This window comes from Gavialis gangeticus, unplaced genomic scaffold (assembly GCF_001723915.1).
Source record: "Gavialis gangeticus isolate Ggan-Ray unplaced genomic scaffold, GavGan_comp1, whole genome shotgun sequence".
In the NCBI taxonomy this organism is placed as follows: Eukaryota; Metazoa; Chordata; order Crocodylia; family Gavialidae; genus Gavialis; species Gavialis gangeticus.
Window position 1 is genome coordinate 11888350 of NW_017729016.1, and position 25137 is coordinate 11913486.

Below are 25137 nucleotides of genomic sequence, written 5' to 3' on the forward strand. Positions count from 1 at the left end.
CTTGGTTCTGATATCTTTTTAATTAAACTTTTGGGGAGAAATATAATGCTTGGTATGAATGTATAAAACTTAGGAATGTCTGATTAATGTCCTTGCTCATAGGTGTTATTATTTCTTAAATAGTATTTTAGAGTCACTAAGTCAAGTTGTAGTGTAAAACAATGGAGTTATTGTGATTAATGCCAAAGTGATTAGTTTAGCTTTACATTTTCTACTTTAAGATTGAATCTTTATGAAAAATGAAAAACTGGGCAAAAATATTTTACATAACTAGATCATATTAGAAACAGAAAATTGTCATTAGTAAAGATTGGAAAGTAACATCAAAGTAGGATACAGTTGCAGTTTGCTCAGTGCACTTTAAAATACCTTTTTCCCATCAATAAGTCCAGAGTGGTTTTAAACGTTGTTTAAATAGAGAGGCCTCACCCCTCGCATCCTGTATATTTTATGTTCAGAACTGACGGACCACAAAAATTTGGAAATGACTTACGGTGATAGTTAGAAAATGAGTAATACAAAGCAAAGATGCAATCTGTACTTTGGGAAGACTCCCATGCGTGAGTCTATATCTGTTTATAAGGTTGGGAGGGAGATTAAACCCCCCCCCCCCAACTATGTTACAGGTAGAGCATTCATAAAATGCTGCTGTTTGCTTGAGGCACTCTTGAGTGCATCTTCATTTATACCAGGATATCAGGATTATTTTAATATGCTGAAATGATTTATGAAGTGAGATAATTTCTTGCAGCCATTGAAGTGTATTGGTTTTAACTGTGGGTCTGGAGTCTTCGTATATGCTATCATGTTAGTCATTTTGCTGTGAATGAACAACAAATTTTCAGGTTAAACTCTGAAACTCAAGCCTGTAAATAAGCATGCCATACATTTTTCTTTTTTAGATAGTAAGTATTTAAAAGTGCTGATTCCATTTGCTGTGTGAATACCTAAATACCACAGAGGGATGGACAAGTTATGTTGCCAGAGAAAATTACTTTCTGCTTTATTCAATTTGTGCTATAGATACTACAGTGAAGGGCACCTTAAAAGAGCTTTAATTAGATTACATATCTTTTAGATCTGGAAAAGCTTTAATAACATTGAGGCAACTTCTGATTTAGACAGTGGCTGCATCTACATGAGATGCGTACTGGGCAGTAGCTCATTACTACTGCACAGTAGCATCACTGGACATGAACTGTGGTGCGATGCTACTGTGTAGTAGTAATGAGCTACTGCATAGTAAGTGTCACTAGGCAACTGTGCTGGGACATTACTATGCAGTAATGCCATTACTGCACAGTCATTTAGTACTTGGTTATGCAAGTACTAAATGACTATGCAGTAACAAGTGTGCAGTGGGCAGCTCATGTAGACATGCCCAGTATGTTGGAAATCAGAGATTTTTGTAATTTGTAGTTAATTATTTGGAATGTATTTCAATAAAAAGTCGTTCTTACTGGTGCACATCTACTTATTAATGACATTTAACTGAAAGGATGAATAATCTCCTCATCCCATATCAACAGTATCTGAATGCTTCACAGTCTTTTAAGTGGTGCGGCCATCTGAGGTAAAGATATATTATTCTTCCCATCTTAGAAATGGGAAATTGAGGTGCAAACAAGTCAAATGACTTGCCTAAGATCTCAGAGGCCATCTGAGGTAGGGTAGGGAATTGAACCCTACTTTCTCATGTCTCAGTCTAACACCTTAAACACTAGGTCATCCTTCTCATTCTGTTACTACAGAACAGTGATACTCAGCCTCTGGCCCATTGACCAGATTCAGCCTCCGGAGCCATGTCATCCACCCAAAGGGTTCCCTATGGGTCCAGAAATTTGGCAGTGGAGGAGTAGTGGCAATTAACACTATCACTGCTCCCCTGCTGCCAAATTTCTGGGCCACAGGTGCTCTCTGGTGCTAGGCCTAATCCAGAACACAGGGCCGGGGCCCAGTCTGGTGCATGGGGCTGGGACCATGCTGGGTTGGTCCCTTGGGGCAAATTGAGCTCTAGCTGGGCCAGCTCTGTGCACTGGATCAGGTCTTGGCTGGGTGCGTCAGGTGAAGCCCAGGAAATGGGTCCAGCCCGTGGACCTCTGCATACCTGTCATCCATCCCGCCGGCTAGAAAGTTGAGCACCACTGCCATAGAAGAAGTAAAATATTCATTACTACAACAGCCTCTCTATTACAAGGAATATTTGTTATTATAACACTTATCAGTTATATCCCTCCTCTATTCTTTTCAAGGAATATTACACTTTTTATTCTGTTGTGAAGAATGCAGTGTAAAGATGTTGTGTTATCTATATTTCGTAAGTTTTGCTCTTTTAACGTTCTCAATTCAGAATATCCTTATGTCCATCTGGCAAATGGATATATGTTGTATTTCCTTATGCAGCAGAAGATGCTAAGCCTCCATTTGGTTTATTTCCTTCTTGTGCAATGGTATTATTAATCATGCAGTAGGGATGTGTCTCTGTTGCTGCTATGGAGTTATTGTAGGAAGTGAAAGAGAACAAACCAGTATTTGGAAGCGCTACAAAAATAATCGAATAATTTTTTCCTGTACTGGAGTTCTTTCTAATAATCAAAATTGTACAACTTATTTATTTATTTTTATATATTTTAATTGGTATAATACTGTTAAGCATCTTGCTGGGATTATTTTTGGTGCATACCCTTGCTAGATTATAAAAAATAGCAAAGTTTTTTGTCTTTATTGTCCCTTACTACAAGCCTTAAGATTTAAGCCTTCTTTTCTGCCTTTCTAAGTTTGAAGTATAATAAATAATTCCTGTGTTTCGAGATCTGTCAATATCTGCTCTGCAAAGAGATTTTAAGTTTGGGTGGCTTTCTAATGTGAAATATGAAAAAAAAAAAAGTAAATTGTGATCCAATTTTCTTTAATTGAAGTCTTAATTATTTCCTAAATTGAAAATAATTTAATCATTTTTATATCTGGAAGAGTTAAAAAAGATCATTTGCCAGTAATACATAGTGACTAGGGCTCTGCAAAGCTTTGGGTGGTGATTCGATTTGGAGGAGATTTGGCCCAATTCGGTGGCCAAATCTCCAAATCCGAATCAAATCAGGGGACCAGTTAAAAGGTCTGAATCGATTCAGAGAGCTTTGATGATTCAGGCAGTCCCCAGTGGCTGTAGCAGGGAGCTGCAGCCGGACTCAGAGCTGGTAAGTACTGGGGCGGGGGAAGGGAGGCTGGGGGAAGGGGATGGTGACCATGGGGGGACCGCTGCCAGCTTCCCTGACCCCCCCAATCCCTACCCGCTCCCCCAGCCTCCTCATGGCTGCTCCTCCCACCCCAGCTCCCGGTGCTTAAAAGAAAAGCCCCGGTGCTCATTGGGTGCTGCCAGGCGGGGGGTGATCCCTGCTGCCCCCCACTGCCCCATGTTGCATGGGAGGGCTTTGCATGAGCCCCCTGATCACGCACCTTGCTTCCCGAGCCTTCCCATGGCTGCCCCACCCGGGCCAGTTCCAGCCCTTTAAGGAAAAAAAATGGAGAAAAGCCCTGGGACTCACAACTCCTGCAGTGGCCTCGGGGCTTCAGGGGGCTGTGGAAGAGCCCCCCCCATGTGGCTTGGGGCAGTGTGGGGCAGCGGGGATTGCCCTCCCCACCAGCAGGAATACTGAGTCTGGGGTTTTTCTCTTCTTTTTTCCTTAAAGGGCTGGAGCTGGCCTGGACAGGGCACGTGTTGGGGGGCTGGGGAAGCAAGGGGGGTGTTGGGGCTCATTCAGAGCCTCCCACTCAGTGTGGGGCATTGGGGGACAATAGGGATTGCCCCCCTGCCTGGCAGCACCCGCTTAGTTGGCGCTTTCTTTTGAAAAAGTGCCAGGAGTTGGGGCAGGCGGGACAGCCATTTCCAGGTGGTGGGGGGATGGGCTTGGCCGACTCTCCAAATCAGATTAGGCTGAATTGATTCGGGACAGTGATTTGGATCACCGAATTGGATCACTGTCCCCTGAATTGGCCAAATCCGAATCTGAAACGAATACTAGCCGCTTCGCACAGGCCTAATAGTGACTTATAGTTTACATTGCCACTTTAATTTTATGTTTACAGTTGTAAAAGGCAAGGATGCTTAACATTTATAGCAGGAGTTTAACCATTGGATATTGGAACATCCTCTGTTATTCAGATATATCAGAGGATATGTTTCAGATTTATCAAGTCCTTTTTACCCTCACAGCTCCTCAAATCTTTTGTTCCAAGTCTTTCTCCACAATATGCAAATGTGTGCATTAGAAAGCTTTTGCCATTAAAAATTACTGTTTGTCACGTTTCACTTGGCGCAGAACTATTTAAAGATGTTACTAATTATTTTAGTGTGCTTGAAAGGCAAGCTGCTTTATCAACCTAATACAAAAGAACTATTTGCAGGAGAATGTATAGCATTCAAACAATTAACTATGGCATGTGAACATCACAAAGAATGCAAATGGTGTTCCGTGTTGAGCACTGACATGTACAATGTTACGTGCACATAAATAAAATACTGTCCTTGCCCTAATGAGATTTCTGTTGGGCAAGTAAAAGTCTAACTTCCCCAGAAAAGTTGAGGTATTATTGGAGTAACACTTCAGGTTTTCTGCCTATCAAAGGAGGACAACTGGGGGGGTGGGATTGGCAGGTGCAGCTATGTATGGTATTGTCCTTGCATTTTCAGTAGCAATTATATTTATCAGCAGCGTAACATTTTTATTTCAGTAAAGCCAAGGACATAGTTAAAAATTATTTTATATTGGTAAACTGTTTTTTAAATATTGTGAAATCAAGAACATATGAGATGCTATGTTAAATAAGTAATGTCTTCCAACTGTATCTTTATTTGTAATGCTACCCTGCTGGTAAAAGTAATTGCTGTTAAAGGTGCTGGCAGTCCTCTACAAATCTTGCACCTGTCATCCAAAGCAACCAAATAAAAGTTAACCCTGAAATTGTCTGAATATTTTGCTTTTCCATGAGTTGTACATAAGTATTTCTGTTCTGTACTAGAAGTTGGGTTGAATGTACTGTACAAGTTATATTTCATTTTAAGAACCAGAACAAGATTATTTTAGCTGTCCCTTTTTAACATTAACATCTTTGGTCCATCATTTGAAATGTTTTGAGTTGTATTGACCATGAATTTAGCCACTTAAGGCTACATCCTATGACTCATAAAATTCCAAAAAGTTGTCTTGCTTTCTTGACAGATTTTATTTAGAGCCATTCAGTTAGTTATTTTTTTATATAGTAGAGTTCAGTAACATTAGGTATGCTGTTTTTTCTATCGTCATTTCAACTAAAGAAATGCTGTGGAGCTTCTTGAAAAAGTTGCCTTATTAACCAAGCTAATACCAGCTGCAGTCTTAAATGTATCTGTAACTCCTAATGACATACACATTTGCTTTTAATTTTCAGTGCCTGAAGACCTTTCAATAGAAGAGAGAGAAGAACTTGTAAACATTCGTCGCAGGAAAAAAGAACTAATTGATGATATTGAGGTAATTAATTTTTTTGTCGAGTAAAGACACCAAAGACTACTTTGGTACAGTGAAAGTTCTAGCTATATGTTACAGGGTACTATGTATAATTATAAATTATATACTGTTGGTAAAAATTTCAAAAGTGACTTTGAACCTAAATCTTGCTATCAGTGGGACTTGTGTTTCTACATAGCTTTGTGCTTTTTGAAATGGTGCCTTTTAGCTGTATAATAAATTATATGTGTATCTATACACGCTTCATTTGGATAGTTAATACTTCATATTCAGTAGAAGATTGTGAAATGTAGTGAAAAGAGAGAACCAAGAAATAAATTTTCATATTGAAATTTATCTTGCTTTTGGTAGTGGCAAAGAGAATATGGCCACATCCAGACATGCATGGACATTTGTTTTCCTGTTGTCTCCAGGGAAGGCCTGTGACACTTGTGCTGTGATGTGTAGCAAGTTACTTTGGGTGGGGTAGGGGAGGCTGGGGCCAGCACTTGGCTGGCCTCAGCAGCCTTACCTGCCATCCTGCAGACCTCTTGGGTCAGCAGCAACAGTGATTCTGCCATGCAGAACCTGGCCAACAGCGGAGTGTGGCCCAGGCCTAGGCTCCAGCTTTGGGTGGTGCATGCTGCCTCCATGTGCACCACTCCACTTTTTCCCCACAGGTTTTTTGGACCCCAGAGGTAAAAAAAAACTTCCTTACTGCTCCCTTGCAGCATGGGGAGCAGCAGAATATGTGGTATGTGGTGCCACAGAGACATTTGCAGTGCCACATACTGTATGGCCACACTCATCTGGATATGGCCAATGAGAGAATTTGACATTAGTGGCTGAGAGAGAGAGTCCTGAATCTTTAATTTTAGATTGTGATTCAAAACAGAGTCAGAATATAAATTATGAGGGCTCAGGGTTTAGATCAGGGGTGGGCAAAATATGAGGCCATTCTATCCAGCCCACGGGGCCCCTAAAAAAATTTGGAAAATTAATATTTCTCTGCCCCAGCTGGGGTTTCTGGGCTGGGAGCATGTGGCTGCCCCAGTGCGGGAAGCTCAGATAAGTGGTGGAGAGGGATGGGCCCCGAGCATGGAAGGAGTGTGGGGTGGGGGAAAGCAGCCCCTCCCTGCCCACACTGGGTGCCTTGTGCTGCAGTTGCTTGCAGCCGGCATGGGGCTGCCTGTGCCCGCTCCGGACAGCCCTGTGCGGGCTGTGAGCGCCTGCAGCGTGGGGCACTGAGTGTGGGGCAGGGGAGGGGCTGCTTCCCCCCCTGTGCTCAGCTTTTCCCTGGGCTCCTTCCCTGCGTGGAGAAAAGTGGCACCTCACCTGCCCAATGGCCAGTGCCCCGCACTGCAGACACCTGTACCCCACATGAGGCTGCCTGTGCCTGCTCCAGACAGCCCCGCGTGGGCTGTGAGCTCCTGCAATGTGGGGCACTGGCCATGGGGCAGGTGAGGGGCCACTTTTCCCCATGCTCAGCACCAGCTTCTTCCCTGCTGGCGACCAGGGGGTTGGGGCTGTGTGCCTGTACCGCGGAGCTTGGGGGCACTGGGTGTGAGTGGGCAGGGAGCCAGCAGGAGCAGCGGGGCCTGCATCAGTGTCCTGGGGCCAGTGCCGCAGGGGCTTTATGGAGCCGGGCCTGCTCCCCCCTCCCTGCTGGTGCAGCCCAGCCCAGCTCTACAGACCCCTGCCAGCCTGTGCCCCACTTTGGGCCCCACCAGTGCTGGCCCTGGGACATTGATCCCAAGATATTGGGACGTTGGTCCCAAGATGGTGACCAGGGGGCAGGGCGCCTGTCAAGGGGTGGGGCACCTGTCAAGGGGCAGGGCTACTCATGTGGCCCTCAACAGCCTGCCAAAACTGGGAAAGTGGCCCTCCACTCAAAATAATTGCCTGCCCCGGTTTAGTTCCATTATCTGACGAGGGCATACCTTGAGAGGAAACATACAAGAATCATAAACAGTGAAGTAATGCTGAAACTTGAAACCAGATACCAAAAACAGACCACAACTTGTATTGCTTCCTTTGTGGATGGCACAAAAAGCCCCACACCACTATTTATTGCAGAAGTGCTCACTACCATCCGAGTTACAATAACTCTTTGCCAGGACTGGTAACAAAATGAAAGAATAGAGACCATGTCTAGGCAAACATGGTTTCCTCAGTTCAATCTCTTTCCTTCCTCTCCGTGCTTATATATTGCAGCACTGGTTTCAGACTATATTTGAGGTAATCTTTTTTACTGCTAGCAGCATTCTGTGCAAGTGTGAAGCTCAATGTGAACTAACTGCTGAAGTATTTGCCTGTCATCTCAGGTGCTTTGCATTCTGTACTAGACTTGTTCTGCCATGGCTATTCTACCAGCAGTAACCAAGGTAGCTGAGAGCGACTTATATTTGCTCATGCAAGCTGCAGTGTAGATGTACTTGACAGGATGCTTCGAGTACTTAATAACCTAAGTAAGGTTCCTTTCTTTCCACTGTGAAGTTTTCATACTAGAGGGGTTCGCTGTTGCTAGTATTAAGGGCTAGATTTTAGAAAGCATTGTTGCCAGGTCTTCTGATTCATAAAATTATGAAACCATCATTGAATGCATTAATTTTTCTGTGCTAGAGTTGCTTAAAAAAATTAATGAATGTTGGTTGATCTTTTTTCCTTCCTTCTTTCGGCAGAGGTTAAAATTTGAAATAGCGGAGGTTATGACAGAAATTAATAACTTGACAAGTGTGGAAGAAAGGTGAGTAATTTTGATGCATGTCAATTTAGAAATATGATTCTGGCATAGGTATTCTAGGGAGAACAAATAAAAGATCGTTTGGTTATATTTAACAGCTGAAAACTCCGTAAATTTGGCTCAGTGTTGAAAAGTCTGTAGTATCAATTCAGATGTCACTCAGTCTCTGCCTTGCTCTTGCGGAGGGATGAACTTTGTGGTGGAAAAAGTCTGTTACATCATTAATAATATGATCCTATTAAGCCTATATGCTGGAGCCCACATGCAGGCCAGTCTGGCATGGGTACCACATTCAGTGCATGCCCAGACCAGCTCCACACGCTGTGTGCTCTGCATATCCCAGACCAGCCCTATATGCTGTATGCAACGTGCGCCTCACACTGGCCTCATGTGCCACATACAGTTTGCGCCCTGGATTGGTGTAGCCTCTGGATATGGCATGTCTCTGAAACTGGCCCCCATGCTGTGTACAGCATGTACCAGACTGACTTGATGTGCTACATGTGGCATGTGGGACTAGGGCTGGTGCTTGCTGTGTGCCACATACAGGGTTGGTTTGATACTCTCAGGCATGGACTGGATAATAGGGCTGCACAGGCGTATCTTTGACATCCCCATATTAAGCTGTTAAAACTTTAAATAATTTAATAACACAATATAGGATGTTTATTATCACTTTTTCAAATAAAATGCCTTTGTTTTGTGATTTTATTTTTTGACCAGAGAAAATTTAAATGTGAAAAATTTACAGATATAAATTTAAAAAATGAAGTTTACAGTGACTGTATTATTAACAGCATCTGGTAATTGTTTTTTTATTCCTTCGAAACAAATAGCAAAACTACCCAGAGAAATAAGCAAATAGCAATGGGAAGGAAGAAATTCAATATGGACCCGAAGAAGGTAGAGCATTTTGTATTTGTTAAGATTTAAGTTATTCTTAATGATTATATTTTTTGTAAATGTATTCCAGTTGTTGGTTATAAAGTTACATTTAGTTGTGCGTCTGAAAGTTCTCCCAGATTAATCAGGCACCCTATTCATTTTGAAGAATTATGAAACATAGTTAGGTCCCAAATATACTTGTCCATCTTTACAACAATGAGCAGAAAAAAAATGATTTAGTCATTTGTCAACTAGGTATAGTGCTCCAGTTAAGTAAACATTTTATGTTTTGTAATTGGAAGTAAATGTTAATATGGTAAGAGATCAGTCAAAATACTCACTACTAATTGCAAGCATTCCTTAAAGAGACCTGATTATACCTGATGTAGAGGTTTTGTATTTATATACTAAACTGCAAAAAAGTTTGTACTATTTCCCACCCTCCCAGATTTCAAATCTTACGTTTTTAGTTTGTGCTTACAAGTAACTGTTCATATAAACTATTGTATTTGTATGCAGATGTGCTGTTTGCACATAAATGCATATACATAACCACATATATACATAAATGCTCTTAGTTATTTCTACATATAGATAGCACCTGTACAAGTAAATTCAGGTTGAAATGTGAACACTTTTAAAAAATAATTCTTAGCTCACTGTTTCAAGAAATGTATGTTGAGGATGTAGGTTTTAGAGAAACATTGTGGTTTCTTTGCATCAATGTCCATGTCTTCCTTAATCAGTGATTTTTTCCATAGTAATTCGCTGAACTGCCAAATCTCTTCCAGATTCCTTTTCTGATATATTGAAAGAAACTGTTGTTTTAATGTCTGGCTGTTTGGTCTTCATATTCTCTTTTTTTTCTTCCTAATATCTGTCTTTTTCATCTATCTTGTTGTTGTGCTTACTGCTTTTTCTTGCCTTCAGTAGAATCGAATTATGACTTTGAGGAGGCTATTTATTTATTACATCACTTCTTTTATTTTTTCAAAAGCTTCCCTACTAAGGTTTATTTTTTCCTCTGTTTGTTTCTGGTAAATTTCCTTTGCAGCTGTGTTGAATGCAGTTACATTTTGATGGTTGTTGCTTAAGGTCCCCTCTGCATGTGAAGGTAAAGATTCGATGAGATCTAATGCATGATCCACACATTTGCACATACATGGCAGAAGGTGCACATTAAATCCCATTCTGCCTTATTGCTGGTACAGGGGGAGCCCAATCCCAGCCTCTCCCTGCGCTGGTAAGAAGCAAGCACCTGTGGCTGGGAGCCCCTCTCACTTGAGGGGCTCCCAGCTATGTGTGTGTCCCATGTACCCCCCAAGGCTGGGGGATCATGGTGGCTGCAATCTCCCGGGCTTGGGGAAGTGTGAAATCCCTGGGCCTGGGGGACTGCGACTTCCACAATCTCTTAGGTTCAGGGATACGTGAAACCCTTGGGCCTGGGGGATTGCAGCTACTGGCTGCTTAGGTGCTTCTGGGATCTTGAGTCAGCAGCTGCTGGGGCTGAGTCCCTGCAGCTGTGGGACTCCCAGCCCTCCTAGCCCTGGCTGGGCATAGTACACCACTGTGGCTAGGAGCCCCATCAGCTGACAGGGCTCCCAGCTGCAGGGCAGACCCTGTTGCACGTGAACATTAAATCTGTACAGCAAATAACTATAATATTAGTACATATTTTTTAAGTCTAACTTTAGAACTGGTTGGAGCTTTTTATGGCGTGATAGTTACTTTCCACACTAGTTACTTTTAAGGTAATTGCACAATTAAGCAGTTAATTGCATGGTGCCTGTAACATGTGGAGGGGTCCTTAATGTTCAACTGAAGTATTATCTTGAATAACATTTTAATGTATTACTTAGGGTAGTCTCAAGCTGTCATGCTTGTGTGTATGTGTGTGTGCATGTGCTACAGCTCTTAATTTAAATTGATTCCCCACTGTTGTCATTCTCTGAATGTTGTGGGAAGGATTTCTTTTTCTTGAGGTAGCTTATCTTCTTCAGGTGTCCTCTTAGTTGTTTTTCTTACTTCCTAGAAGATTTCTGACTAAATCACAAAATGACTTCAGGTGGCCCTATTACAGCGTTAATTAAATTTCATTAGTAGGTGAAGTTATTCCTGTATCTAGAAGACCTGACTGGGCTACCACATTAACATGGCTTGCATGTAAGAAATGGTTTTACACATTGTTCCCAAACCATGATATGCAGAACAGTGGTGATCTGCAAGAGCTGCTGGTCCCTTGGAGTTGGCTTATCCTTTCAATTGCTATGTTGAATTAAAATTATCAAAAAAATACACTGAATATCTTTCTAATATAGATGTTTGCTCTTGCTGTTGTTGCAATAAGGATGTTTTTGCTAATAAATGGGAGAAAGTTGCCTGCATGAGTGGAAATGTGGAAAACAGGATAGTTGTGTGAGGAGCAAGGCCACCCAGTGATCTGTTGAATGAGATGCCTGCTAATCAAAATTTAAAAAAATTAGAACTGCAGTTAGGATTGGTACTGTGCAGCTAAAAAATAGGCTACTGGTGTTACTAATAACATTGGACACATCTGTGGATCTGTTTACAACCTTTCTCTTTGTTTGTAGAGCAGTTGCATGGAAGCATTTGGGTTTTGGTATTGTTTCATGTACTCCAGTTACAGTTGCTATGTATAATAGCTTTCAAACCAGTTTAGCTTTAAAACAGTGTGTACAGTACTACCTTTGTCAAGTTTGTAAAATGCTTTGGGATCTTTATGTATGGAAGGCACAATGGAACATAAAGTCATACTTGAAATTCATGGCATGGGGGCTTGAGATATTTCCTGTTGTACTTGAAAAGATCATTTTTCTTGGAAGGGACAAAAGTTTAACTTTATTAAAACTTAAAACTGAAATGCAAAACTGGTTTCAATAGAGAACACAGAAAATAGAAATAGCTGCCATAGAACGATCAAAATAGCTCTTTGTAGTAAATATAAAATGTCTCTGTAACAATGTGTTTTATGTGGAGAAAGCAGTCAAGTACTGTTGTCTCCCATTTTAAACTGGTCAACAGAAGAAATGTAAAGAGATAAAGCCAAGACTGGGAATCATAAGTAGGTTCCAGCCAGGCCATTTGATTACTTTTTCCAGACACTGCTACTTCCCAGACAAATCTTCTATTCCTGTCTCTCTGCCTATTCTTTATCATTTCTTTTTCTGCTATAAATGAAAATGGAAATTGTGTCTGTTTTGTAGTGCATTAAGATATCTCTGTTTCCATGGAGAGTAATTAATTTTTGATGGCTAATTTGGCTTTCCAGAAATTGGATATTATTAACTCTAAGAAACTTTCCTCAGTATAAAGAAAAAAAAAATAGGGCAAATGGGATAGCTTTTTACTATATCAGTTTAATTTTGTACAGTTAAAAATCCATGTTGGAGATAGCACAAATAGGCTGGAATTAGTTCAGTCACTGAAACTATGTATTCATAATTGTCTGATCCTACTGTACTTGTTTGGTTTAGAATGAAAACAAGAAAGCACAAATTCCTTCAATCTTGTGACAGGTATTGTTCACAGCTATAAATAATGATAAGAAAGAAAAAAATTAAAATATAGCAATTCCTTCTTGAATTTGCTAAGCCATGTGTCCTCAGTTGTGCCTCATAGCAATGAGTCCAATAGGCTAGCTGTATAGTGCATCTAGTTTAAATTTGCATCCTTTTAGTTTCATTAAATTTCCTGATCCTTCTCTATATTATTATTTGATACCTATAAAGTTTTCAACTTCTTACACAAAAGCATTTTCAAGCCTCTATAATGATTTGCATCACATTTCTTGGAATCATTTCTCTTACTGTTATACTGTGTTTTTTAGATAGGCTGACCAGAACTGAACACAGTCATAGATGCATTCAAAAGAAGAAAATGCTAAGAATACTTAAGAAAGGGAATCTGCGGCTCTGCTGCTGACATAGTTGCTGTCATAGATGCTTTTCTGAATGGAAGTCCTGTGTTTTCACATCTCAGGGAGCTTCTTGGATTGGGATGAGCATTGTTGGTTTAATTATTCAGAGCATGAAGCATGGGAAAGGAAAGGGAGCCAGAGGAATGGAGGGTAAGGTATGTGAGGGAGGCCAGGATACAGGGACTAGAGGTGGAGCAAAACAGTATTGGGAAACACAGTAGTTTGAGAATCTGATTAGTTTTATTCATGTCTCTTGTGGAGCTAAATTGGATTGACAAGTTACAGGGAATCACGCTTTCTCTTTTCTGTATTTTCAGGTTTCGGTTTGAAAACTGTCTTATTCCTGAGACAGTGGGGTGGGCTCTGTATGTACATATGTAAAATATATGAAGTTAGTAAATCTTGATGTAAAAATTGTAAAAAATACAGTTATCCTGCAAAGAACTGTTAAGTTTGACAGTTTAATAATTTTGAGTTTTAGGGACTTTAATACTGCTTTGAGTGAAAAAAACTCAAGAATTTTAATGATAGAGCTGGTATGATGCCTCTGTAATTCATATTTTATAAATCCATCTGACTTTTGTATGATTGACAGATTCATTTCTTCTAATGGTCATTATTTTAAAGCTGAAAATACATCCATCACAGTGAATCTTTATTTGTTCTTTAATTTGGAATAATCAAGAGAGTTGATTATTAAGCATGCACCTCACTTAATGCTGGAAGTACAATGCTCATTTTGTCTGCCTTCCTAGGAGCATTTTTAGCTCAGTTTATATAGTAGCCATAAGATTGCAGTGTCATAAGTCTGTCAGATCCATCTTCAGGGTGGTCATTGTTTCAGAGTGAAGCACAGCTATTACTACAAGATAAATTTGTATTTTTCTTTGCAGTGAAATCCTGTTTCTTTCACTGATATTTATAGAGAGACATTGCTTGTCAGCAGCAACCCTGGCTGACTCTGGAAGTTTTTCAGATGGTGAAACTATTTTGAGAGTTGTCAACCAGGCTAAAAAAAATCTTTGGGACTGATACCATGACAATAGGTTTGCTCTATTAAAGCCTACAATACACAAGTTTGAAGGAATTTGTGCTTTCTTGTTTGCATTCTAAACAAACAGTCAGCAAACTCAACTTCCTTGTAAGGCAGGTAATTTGTTCATTGTAAAAACAAACAAAAGTCAACCAATTATATGAATATTTTAATATTTTGTTTAATGTCTTAGAGACTGGAAGCCTAGATTAGAAGTAGGGTTGCCCTGTTTCTCCATGTGTGATCTTACTGGGACAAGAAAACGCACTGAAATACTGGCTAAGTGCAGACATTTGCTGGAGTTATGGGGAGGTTAACTTGCATTAAAAATGGCCACCCAATCTTAGGTGGCCCCCGATGTGAACACTTAAACCCAGTCTCAGTGATCAGAAATCAGTCTAAACCTGTAACGCTACAAAACGCTACAGTCTAAACCTGTAACGCTACAAAATGTGCATAGACCACTCTAAAAATGGCAGAACCCAGTCTAAGATAGACTTAGATCGGTGTAAACTAAATGGATCTAGGATTAAGGATTGTGGACTAAATGGATCTAGGATTAAGGACTGTGCCTGCTTCCTGCCTGTCCCCCCCAGTCACTACCTGCCTCCCCATCCCCCTGGTCACTCCCACAGATCCCACCTACCTTCCCCCACCATCCCTCTGCAGATCCGACTTGCCCCCAGTCTCTACATGGACCCTGATTTTCCTCCCCCTGCAGTCTGCTTGTCCACCCTATTGCTGCTCTGCTAGTTCCCCCATCCTGACTTTCCTTAGATTGGGTGGCCATTTTTAATGCGATTTAACCTTTCCCTAACTCCCCTGAATGTCTGCACTTATCCACAGTATCTTCTTCTCTCTTTTTCCCATATCCCACAAGAATGATGGAAGTTTTCAGAGTCTGAATGAAATAATCAATAATTTCTGTTTATAGAAATGGGGGGTGAGGTTCTTTTACTTCTAAAAATATTGACTGTAACCCAGGGACCTGCTTTTTATAGCAAAGACTTTAGAGTTAATATAGTGAACTTTTCTGCATATGGATAATCCAGGACATTAAGGGTGTATGTAATTTATTTTTTAATTTCTCCCCAAATACTTTCATAGAATTGCTAGCAGTAACTGGAAATTAATAACTTTTAGAAAGAATTGACGTGTTTTTGGGAACTGATGATATCAAAAGTAGGATTTATCCTTCACTTTGACTTCTCCCATCCTAAAACATGTCTTGAAAGGCTCTTTCGTCATTTCCTTGCAAAAAACTTTATTGCTTTCCTAGAGTTTGCATTTATGGGGTTATTAATTCGTGACAGGACATAGCTCTGATCAGAAGCCCATTGAGTTAAATGAAAAGACTCCCTTTGCTTTCAATGAGCTTTGGATTAGGCTCTGTAACAGAACATATTTGACAAGTTTTGTATAAGCCAGGGTTGGCAAACTCAGCAACACTGCGGGTTGGGTGAGTGGCACAGGGCCAGTCCACAGGCTGGATTGGGCCCATGAACTCACTCTTCCCCCCCCCCCATCCCCTGCATAATAGATTCAGTGTATGTGGCACCCACTCTGGGACCTGTATGGCATACGGTGCCTGGTACAGAATCCGCACTACACACGACATTTGCCTTGGCCAGACTGGGACCTGCACCACCTGTGGCACCTCTGTCTCTTCCCCCACTCTGCAACTGGAGCAGGCACTATGTGTCTTGGGACAGGTGCTGTGTGTGATGCAGGTCCTAGTGTAGGCCCTGCATGTAGTCCAAACCAGACAGGGCAGGTGCCCTGTGTAGTGCCGCTTCCAGACCTCCAGGAGTGGGCAGCATGTGTGGCACACATTCTGGGCCCTGCACTCAGACCTAGGAGCAGCGTTGGGAGGGGATGGGAGTGCTGCAGGTGTTGGGGTTCACAGGGCAAATCTGGCCTGCAGGCTGTGTCTTTGACACCCCTGGTATAAGCAATGATAAGCAAATATAAACTACCAAGCCAAAGCCAACATCTCCCATAACAGGTTTCAGTACATTTTAAACATAATTTGTACTGCGAGTAATGACTGTGTATTTGGGCATGGTATTGCATTTATCTTGCATTATTGTCTACCATGGTGGTAATTATGTTATCCTTGCATGCCACTCTTCATTATGTGATTTCACAGATTATGACCTCTTCTAGACATTGATGTAGTAATATGAACAAATTCACTTAGCTTCTTTTACACGCTAACTCTCTCCCAGAGACTAATACAGAATCAAGACTAAAACAGAATAGCTATTTATTAAACAACTTTCTGTATTTGAGGAACTTCAGTTGCCACCAGCTATTTCCACCTTAAAGAGTTAATTTACAGATAAAAATAAAAATGAATACTAAAAATTGCTTTCCTGGCTGATAAAATTATTCTTTGTTTCATTACCTAATGAAACTATTAATAATTTTTCTTCTACAAACTGAATTAATGTATAACTATATACTAAGTGTATCTTTATATGCATTTCCAAATGTCCCAAAAATATTTAGATAAATGCTTGTGAAAGGAAACTTAAGATATTTTCCTCTTAAATTACTTTCTCTAGGGAATCCAGTTCCTGATAGAAAATGACCTTCTGCAGAACACTCCAGAGGACATTGCACAGTTCCTTTATAAAGGGGAAGGACTAAATAAAACTGTAATTGGAGATTACCTTGGTGAAAGGTAAACTGAGACAAATGCAACTTTTTCTTTTTCTTATTATAAGGCTGTGTGCTTGTGTGGAGAGTTATACTTTATATCAGTATCACTTTCTCATTCACTGGCTTTGTGAGCTGCATTCTATGCTGAGGAATATACATTTCATGTTAGACTATAAAGAGATGTCTCATCTGAGGCTGTCTTAATTGATCCCAGTCAAAACCCAGGATAAAACAAGAGCAGTGCAGACCATTACACATGTAGCCCTTCCAAGCTACATTTCTGTTTAGTGGTCAGGGGGCAAAAACATGGTGGGTTTAACCCCGGTCAGATTGTCCAAAACTAAGACCTACATAAAAACAGACAGGAGACAATCACACACACACACACACACACGTAAAGTGGGATGTGGGTTTTTATGTCTGTAGAGTCCTCTTGGCTCTGGATTTAGGGTCCTTGTTCGGGGCAGGGGGACCCACTCTCAGACTGACCATGACCTTTTCATTTGATAATAGGCAAATTTATTGATACACAGTGATAACAGAAAAAAGCAATACAAACAATGAAGCAATTCTGTATAGCTACCAAATCCTAGGGCTGTCATCAGTGTCAAAGTACATCTAGTTAGGATGCAGTCTTCATTCTGAGGCTCATTCTCTTAGATGTCAGTAGTCTGAAGGTGGGATGCCAAGGCCCCCCCCCCCTCCAGTGGGGTGCATGAGATGGGCTGATTGTATGCCCTTGGTCCATGATGGCCTTGGGGACCCTTCCCGGGGGATGGGAACGGGGATGGGGGGACCCCTCTCAGGGAGAAGGAGGAGGAGGGACCTGGGTGGGATGAGACAAAGGGAGGGACCGAAAGGAAGAGATGGAGGGACCTTTGTTACCTCAAGTCTTTGCTTTTGTATTTTCCATCCCCCTTGATGACTCCTGATGACTCTTCATCTGTGACTATATCTGGTTAGTTGTTTCTTTGTGGTCACATGTCTACGTAGCCTTCCGAGCCTTCTCCTAATTTGGTCTGTTCCCCCAGAACCAAGATTCAGCACCCCCGCTCTGCTCTGGAGCTTTGTAGCTGGTGTCACTTATCTCATATTATGGGCAGTATGGTACATACTTCCTTGGTTCCCAGGCTTTGTGTCCCTGTTGTGTTAGACAACCTGTCTGCCTTGAAGGCTGTGATGTTGTGTTATGGGATGCTCCCTCAATTCTCAGGCTGTGTCTGTCTGTTGGCCTTGTCCTACTAGACAACCTGTCTGCTTCCAGGGCTGTGATGCAGTTTCAGTGTGAGACCCAAGCTCTTAGAAATCAGTTAACCCCTGCTGACCATCTTGAACCCTTATAATGCATATATCTATACGTATAACCAGTTCCCAAAGAACAGACCTTTAAATGCCATTTTGAAGCCAACAGTCCCAGAATAAAAGGCTTTGTCCCAGGAGATATTGGCATCTGTTTTAAATCAGAGAATGCTCACAGTCTGGCAGGCTTTTCCCTGGAATGACTGGCAATTAACTTAAATGAACGTCTTCTAAGTTGCAGGTTTACATAGTAGTGTCCTGGGAAAAAAGTGTTAGCATACTTCACAGGTACTTGAAGAGGGGTAATGGATTGGTAGGATACTGGAACAAAAAGTTTCCTTCTGGGAGAAATGTAATGTCTGCTTACACCTGAAAGTTATGCCCTCGTAAATGAGAGACCTTGAAAAATATGGATACCTTTTGACAGTATAATTCATTGCCTACCTTATCATAGTTCATGACTGTGAAAAATATCAGTTAGTCTTTACTTGGTTCTAGTGCAAGATATAGTACCACACAGTTTTTGAAGGTTTCAGAATCACATTTGAACAGTCTTCTGGTGTGATGCCCTTCCCAGACAATAAACGATTCATGGGGTTAATAAGCAGATAATGAAAAAATTGCTTATCATTAAAAAGGGTAGTGCCTAGCCTAATGGTAGTGAGCTGTTTTTATTTAGCATTATAATCTTCCCTGCACACAGACATCCCATTAACATTAATGGATGTTAAGTGGGTATCTCAAGTGGAGAATGTACCTTAGCCTCCATCACAGACAGCACAATAAATATGTAGGTTTATTCTAGTAATGCACTCCAGAAATTGTTTTTCAAAATAGTACACCACAACAAAATGGAATCACTGTTAAAAATTGTAAACTAAGTTTTGGTTCTGTTTTCCCTTTTTATTGAAAAAACTACACACATGGGCTAGAGACAGCAGTTACACATAAACCGGTTTAAGTGAGCAGAAACTGGTTAAACCTGTAACAGAACGGAAGTTCAGTGCACATAAACCAGTTTCAAAATGGCCGAAACCAGTTTGAGATAAATCTGGTTGAATGAGGTCAAACCAGTTTTTGGAACTTGTGTCCCAGACCCATTCCTGGTTTAAGTTAAACTGGACAGCATCCTGGTATGCTTTCTAGCCCTGGGCTGGGGTGTGCTCTCTGCTCCAGCAGAGCAGAGCTGGCCCTGCCCCTCTGTTCCCCAGCCAGGGCAGGGGAGGCGACATGGCCAGATGCTGCCCCCCCCGAGACAAAGGGAGCAGCGAAGAGATTTATTCCCCTCTGCCTTCCCTGTCCCACCAGCATGGACCCAGCCAGGGTCTGCCAGGTAGGGGTGCTGCAGAACCCTCCCTGCCAGGCATTTCGCCCCGTTTGCTGCTCTAGTGGCAGGGGGCATGGGCAGCCCCGGTAGAAGTGAAGTTAGCAGAGACTGGGGGTTTAATTTCCCCCTCTGTCCTCTGTCCCAGTGTCCAGCTGGGTCTTCCTGGCTGGGGTGGGACAACCTGTGTCAGGGTCCCTTGCCTCTTGCTGCTGCAGGGCAGGGGCGGGGGCATGGCCAGGCGCCTCCTGGCACGGCTCCCTGAGGCAAAGGGGCAGGGAGGGGATTTATTCCCCCCAACACACCTCTCCTCCCAGGTCTGCCTGGCCAGGGCAAAGCAGCCCCTGTCAGGCATTTTCCCCGCATTGCCGCTGGAGCAGCAGCCAACCTTGGCAGTAGCTTAAAGCGAATTGGCCAGGGAGGGGGTTTAATTACCTGGCTGTGACCCACTGGCATGGACCTGAGCTGGAGTCTGTCTACCTGGGGTACAGCAGCACATTTTGAAGTCACTCCCCCATTGCTGCTGGAGCAGCAGGGGTAGAGGCACGGCCAGAGGCCAGCTAGCGTGGTTGCGTGAGGCAAAGGGGGTTGGGAGGGGATTTATTTCCTCATCTGTCCTCTCTTCCCCAGGGGGAATGCAGCCAGGGTCTGCCAGCTCCAGCCACCACCTCTGCTGCTCGCTCCCTGCATGGGGCAAGCAGAGGAATAAGCCCCCTTCATACCCCCTTTGCTGAACGGTGGAAGGAGGGGAGAACAAACCCCCTGCCACTGTAGCAGTGAGGGACCCTGATGGGGCAGCAGCCCCCTGTGATGGTATTTTGGGGAGCGCAAGCCTCTGACTGGTGGTGGGGCTGCACTGCCACAGACTGTGCAGGGTGAACGGCAGTGGTGCTGCTAGTGAGTCTTGGGGGGGGCTATCGTCATCCCAAAATTTGGCTTAGCCCTTGTAGCCACCCCTTCAAGCCCCACTGCCACTTGCCCTGTGTAGGCTGTGGCAGCTTTGCCTGCTCCGCTCCGGTGGATAGCACAGCCCTGCTCTGATGGAAAGAGGCTCGTGCTCCCAGGACACCTCCACCCCGTTGCCAGTCCAGCGGCAGGGGTGGGGGACATGGCCAGACACCAGCCAGCATGGCCCCCTGAGGGGAAGGGGGCAGGGAGGGGTTTATTCTACCTTCTGTCCCCTCTCCCTGTGGGGGATCTCAGCTGGGGTCTGTCTGGTTGAGTGTGAGTGGCAGATGCTGTAGCTGGGGATGGCAGACCCTGGGTACGTTCCCCTGGGGTGAGAGGGGATGGAGGGGGGAATAAACCCCCTCCCTGCTCCCTTCCTGTCAGAGGGCCATGCTCGCACCCCTGCTGCTGGACTGGTGAGGTGGGGATGGTGTCCCAGGGAGCGCAAGCCTCTTCCCAGCAGGTCTGTGCTGTGGGCTGGAGCAGGGTGGGCTGGAGTGGGGCTGTGCTTCAGCAGAGGTGGCGGCAGGGCTCGGAGGGGTGGCTATGGGAGCTAAGCTGAATTTTGGAGTGGCTTTAGATCCCCATGGCCCTCCTAGCACTGCTGTCGCTTGCCCCCTGCAGACTGTGGCAGCTTTGCCCACTTGGCTTCTGCCTGCAGTGCAGCCCGCCCACTGGGAACAGGCTCGTACTCCCCAGGACACCATGACAGGGGTTCCTGTCTTCCCCCGTTGCGCAGTGGCAGGGGTGGGGGGCGTGGCCAGATGCTGAGGTTTATTCCCCTCCTTTTTCCCTTTGCCTCAGGGGGTCATGCTGGATGGGTTTATTCTCCCTCCCTCCCCGAGAACCCCAGCCGGGGTCTGCTGGGCTGGGGTGAGCAGTGAAGGTGGTGACTGGGACTGGCAGACTCTGACTGAGGTTCCCCAGTGGGAGAGGGGACAGAGGGAGGAATAAACTCTCTCCCTGTCTCCTTCGCCTTAAGGGGGTCATGCCGGCTGGCATCTGGCCACAGCCCAGGCAGTGGCGTCAGGGAAGCCATAGGCGCAGTATAGCCCCTTGTACCAAGCATAGGGCACTACCCCAATGGCTTCCCTGCTGCCGTTTGCCTGCCCAGGGGCTGACCAAAGTTTGGTGGTGTGGGCAGCACCTACTAGTATGGCCAGGGCAGGCCCCCTGACAGTGATAGTGGTGGAGCCTCAGGGGTAGCGCCCCACGCCTGGTGCCTGGCACGTGGGGCTGTGCTGCGCCGCTGCTGGGTGCAAATCAGTTCAGTCTGCGCAGGTTAGATTAACCTGCAAAGATTAGTCAATTCAATCAATTCAAGCTTTGGCTTTTTGAATGCCTGTCCCTAGCCATAGACAAAAGCTGTGGCTTTTTCCTGGCTCAGATGCCAGTCCTCACTTTGGCACCACACCCATAAACTGACAGACTCTGGCATATCCCCCTTTGAGTTCATCTGTAATCTGTTTGCAGGATTAGGGATTTTGCTTGTGGCTGTGTTTCCCTTTGGAGTTAATGAAAGATTCTTCCCCATGGCAACATGGTGCGCATTATATTAAAATTTACAAAGCTTTTGTAAGTGCAGGAGAATTTGATCTCTGAGAATCATTAGACTTTATTTTGGATATTTCAACTAGCAGTAATAAAAACACAAACTTTTTATGAATAGCTGTGTGTTCACTGTATCTTCATTGTCTATAACTGCATAACTGCGATGGAGTTTATGTAAAGAAGGCCATGTTTATTTTTAAGAGAAGTTTATTATTCTGATCATTTTCTCAGGGCCAAATCCTGGAAATAGTCCTTATTAACACATTGACTTCCACTGAGGTCAGCATTGACTTTTTGCATGAGTTAGCATTTGCAGTTCCCATCCACATTCTGAAAATCTTGTTTTGATATTTCTACATCTCAACTTGTCCGTTTTAAAGTAATTAAAAGATATAGGTTAAATTTCAAGCATTAGTTGTAACAGAGCTAAGCTGTAACTTATATCAGTAGCAGCACTAGGGCTGGATGAGGGGAGTGTGAGCCCCAAGCACTAAGCGGGGTGGGGGTGCCAGAATGAGGCGTGGGGGAGCGGGGCTAGAATGGTGGCAAGAGGCTGGAGATGGGCTCCTGCATGGGGCTGGGGCACAAATCCTGTTGTCAGCTTCACTTTCCCTCCTCCGTGGGAGATGCTACTGCTGCTGCTGGGGAGGTGCCCAGCCAACAGCTACTGGTTTAACTCTTGTCACAGCTGCTGCTGGATTAAGGCTTTTACAGTCTCATCCTACATACAGTTTTGCAGCACCTGTGAGAACGTCAACTCCATAGCTGTTGGGGAGTGAGGCTGATGAGGGGAGTCCTGTACTGCTCCAAGAGGCTGGAACCTACAGCCCCATGCTGGGTATGCCTCTGGGTGAGCCCAGGCTGTGGTAGATAAAACTCTGCCCACCCTCCACAATAAAGGTTAAATGATGACCAGGAATGAATGCTGAAGTCCATAAAGCAACAAGCAAAATGTTGGGAGAACTGAAAATACAAAGATATTGCTGCATAGCTGGAACTTAGCCACAAAATAGCTAGCTTAAAGTACAATTGAAGTAAAAAAGAAAATGTTAAAAGCATGTTTATTTACATATTTGCCTTCTCAGTGCATGTCTTACCTGTTTTCATTACTGTTGTGCGCTGTGGTTGTGTGAGTGCTGCTATTTCAGTATAGCTACAAGAAAACTAAGTGCATGTTAATCTTTCTTTTGCCTCATAACTAGAAGTGTTGCCAGTAACAGAATCTCTTTATTGGTAAAGGAGGACTAAGAAATAAATATTACAGCTCAATTTTTAAAATATGGATGGAGGTTTCAGAGCTGTCAGGTTTGGATGAAGAAGCCAGGTTGAACCAGCCTGGAAGTAATCTTTTGAACTGTTAGTTTCCTATGATCCTGTAAACACTTATTCATGTGAATCGTCATGCTGGCTTATATAAAAAAAAGAAGGTTTTTAGCAGTATGAGACCCTGAAAGAAAAAAATCCACCATGAAATTGCATATTTTAAGTTGTTTTTTCTGCTGCTGTAATTGCACTGCAAGTGGAAGCATTTCATGGTTAATACTATGCAAATGTCAGTATCAGGTCAAGTCTGTGGAAGAGATGTAGCCATCTTTAGCAAGGTACTATATATCTAGTATCCAAAGATTCTGAAAACAATTTCTTAATGTTCCTTCCAGTAATGAGATTTTGTATGCATTCTAATAATATAGCTAGGACAAGTCAAAGTATCTGATTTATTTGGAGCATAATTTGGTAAAATGCAAATAAAAAGACTGACCTGTATTATAATGTTACAACAGTTTTTATTTGGATAAATCACACTGATGGTAACAATGAAAATAAAAGAACAGATATATATGCAACCAAACATGCCATGAACAGAAGGGGGAGTACATTTTGTCGATTAAAGGTTCCTTTTATGTGGATAATTTTTTGTTTGCCTCCACCCTTAGTACAGCTGAAGTATTACAATTCTAAAACTTGTCCAAAACTACAGAAATACTAAACAACCAGAAAAGCCTAGCTTTAGAATATGAGGAAATATATTATAAATTGCTCCATGTTTATACCTTTATAAATAAGACCAGTGCTTAATCGTTAATACCAAAGTAGCCCTACTGAGTGCCTTTTTAATTAAGCTATTACATTAGTTTACTTTATATAGGGACACTGAAATATAGCTGCCCTGGTATTTTGTGTGTTGTTCAACTTGGTATGAGTCACTTTTTCTCCCTTTGGCAGGGCTTATATGGTGTTTAAGATAACTTCCTAAATAATGAATAGTTTGCTTTTAAAGTATGTAAATGAATGTGAGGCTTGTTGTGTTCAGTCAGTCAGTGACATAGCAGACAACTCCGTAACACCAACTTGTTGATGTGTGGAGGTTGATCTACAACATTTTACTTCAGTGATGTGTCCGCAGCACACCCTGAGATTCATAAACCTTCTTGATTCTAGTATAACTGTCTCTGGTGGTTGTGAGAGTAAAACATGGATGTAGAGATGTAGTCTGAAGTCAAGTAGAAGGCAGGGCAGATCTATACCTTACAGATGAACCAAGGTAGGTATTACAGGCTTTTGTAGGCTGAAGCTTGCTTCAACAGATGCTGTGAAGAACATGCACAAACCAGTGTATAAGGAGAGAAATTGGAATAGAAAATTCAGGGAGGGAAGAGAGAGAAAGAGCGGATTGCAGGGGGTGGGGACAGTGCTGGGAGAGGGACCGAGCAATAAACCTACAGGAACAGACACAAAAGCTAATGTAGGTAATGGGATAATAATCCATAGTCCCTGTTTAAATCTTATTAACACAATCCAGTCTTTAGATAGTATCTTGTTCTGCAGTGGTCCATTCACAGCAGTTTCTAAAGGTTTGCTGCCTAAGAACAGTCACGCTCAGATTAGCAATAGAGAAAAACAGAAAATGTAAAGCCTATATAGTTGTTTTTTTTAAGTTTGAACATTCAGTGTAGTGATTCCTAAGACTGGAATAAGAACACAATGCAATTTAAGTCGCTTTCTTCTTTTTTCAACCTGTTTCTTTTATGGTCTGTACTTTGGTTGCAGGGTTCCCTAATAGTTATGGACCTACCAAAATTGCAAAATCCAACATTGCCCACAAAAGAGGGCAATGTATACAAAATCCACAAAAAGAAAAGAAAGAAAATAAAATCTTGGCTCCCCAGAGGGAGCCAGCAATCCGTGTGGCCCTTCAGTCCGATAGCGCAGCTCATCAGGGGTGAGGGGGAAGGGAGAGGGGGAGGGGCTGCTGGCAAACAAGGGAGCCCA

General features: G+C 42.9%; 1 protein-coding gene across 2 annotated transcripts in view; it reads left to right on the forward strand.

Annotated features, from left to right (window-relative positions):
* The first annotated feature begins 5426 nt into the window (after positions 1-5426).
* The window catches only part of CYTH3 (cytohesin 3), a 46909-nt gene continuing 27198 nt past the window's right edge, over positions 5427-25137 (forward strand). Inside the window, exons 1-4 of one of the 2 annotated variants that reach the window (XM_019512869.1) lie at positions 5427-5507; positions 8165-8229; positions 9063-9129; positions 16649-16767. In XM_019512869.1, coding sequence (XP_019368414.1) covers positions 8192-8229; positions 9063-9129; positions 16649-16767 — 224 coding nt within the window. In that variant the 5' untranslated portion in view covers positions 5427-5507; positions 8165-8191. The remainder of the gene's footprint in view (positions 5508-8164; positions 8230-9062; positions 9130-16648; positions 16768-25137) is intronic. The other variant, XR_002096529.1, reaches the window with a different exon arrangement.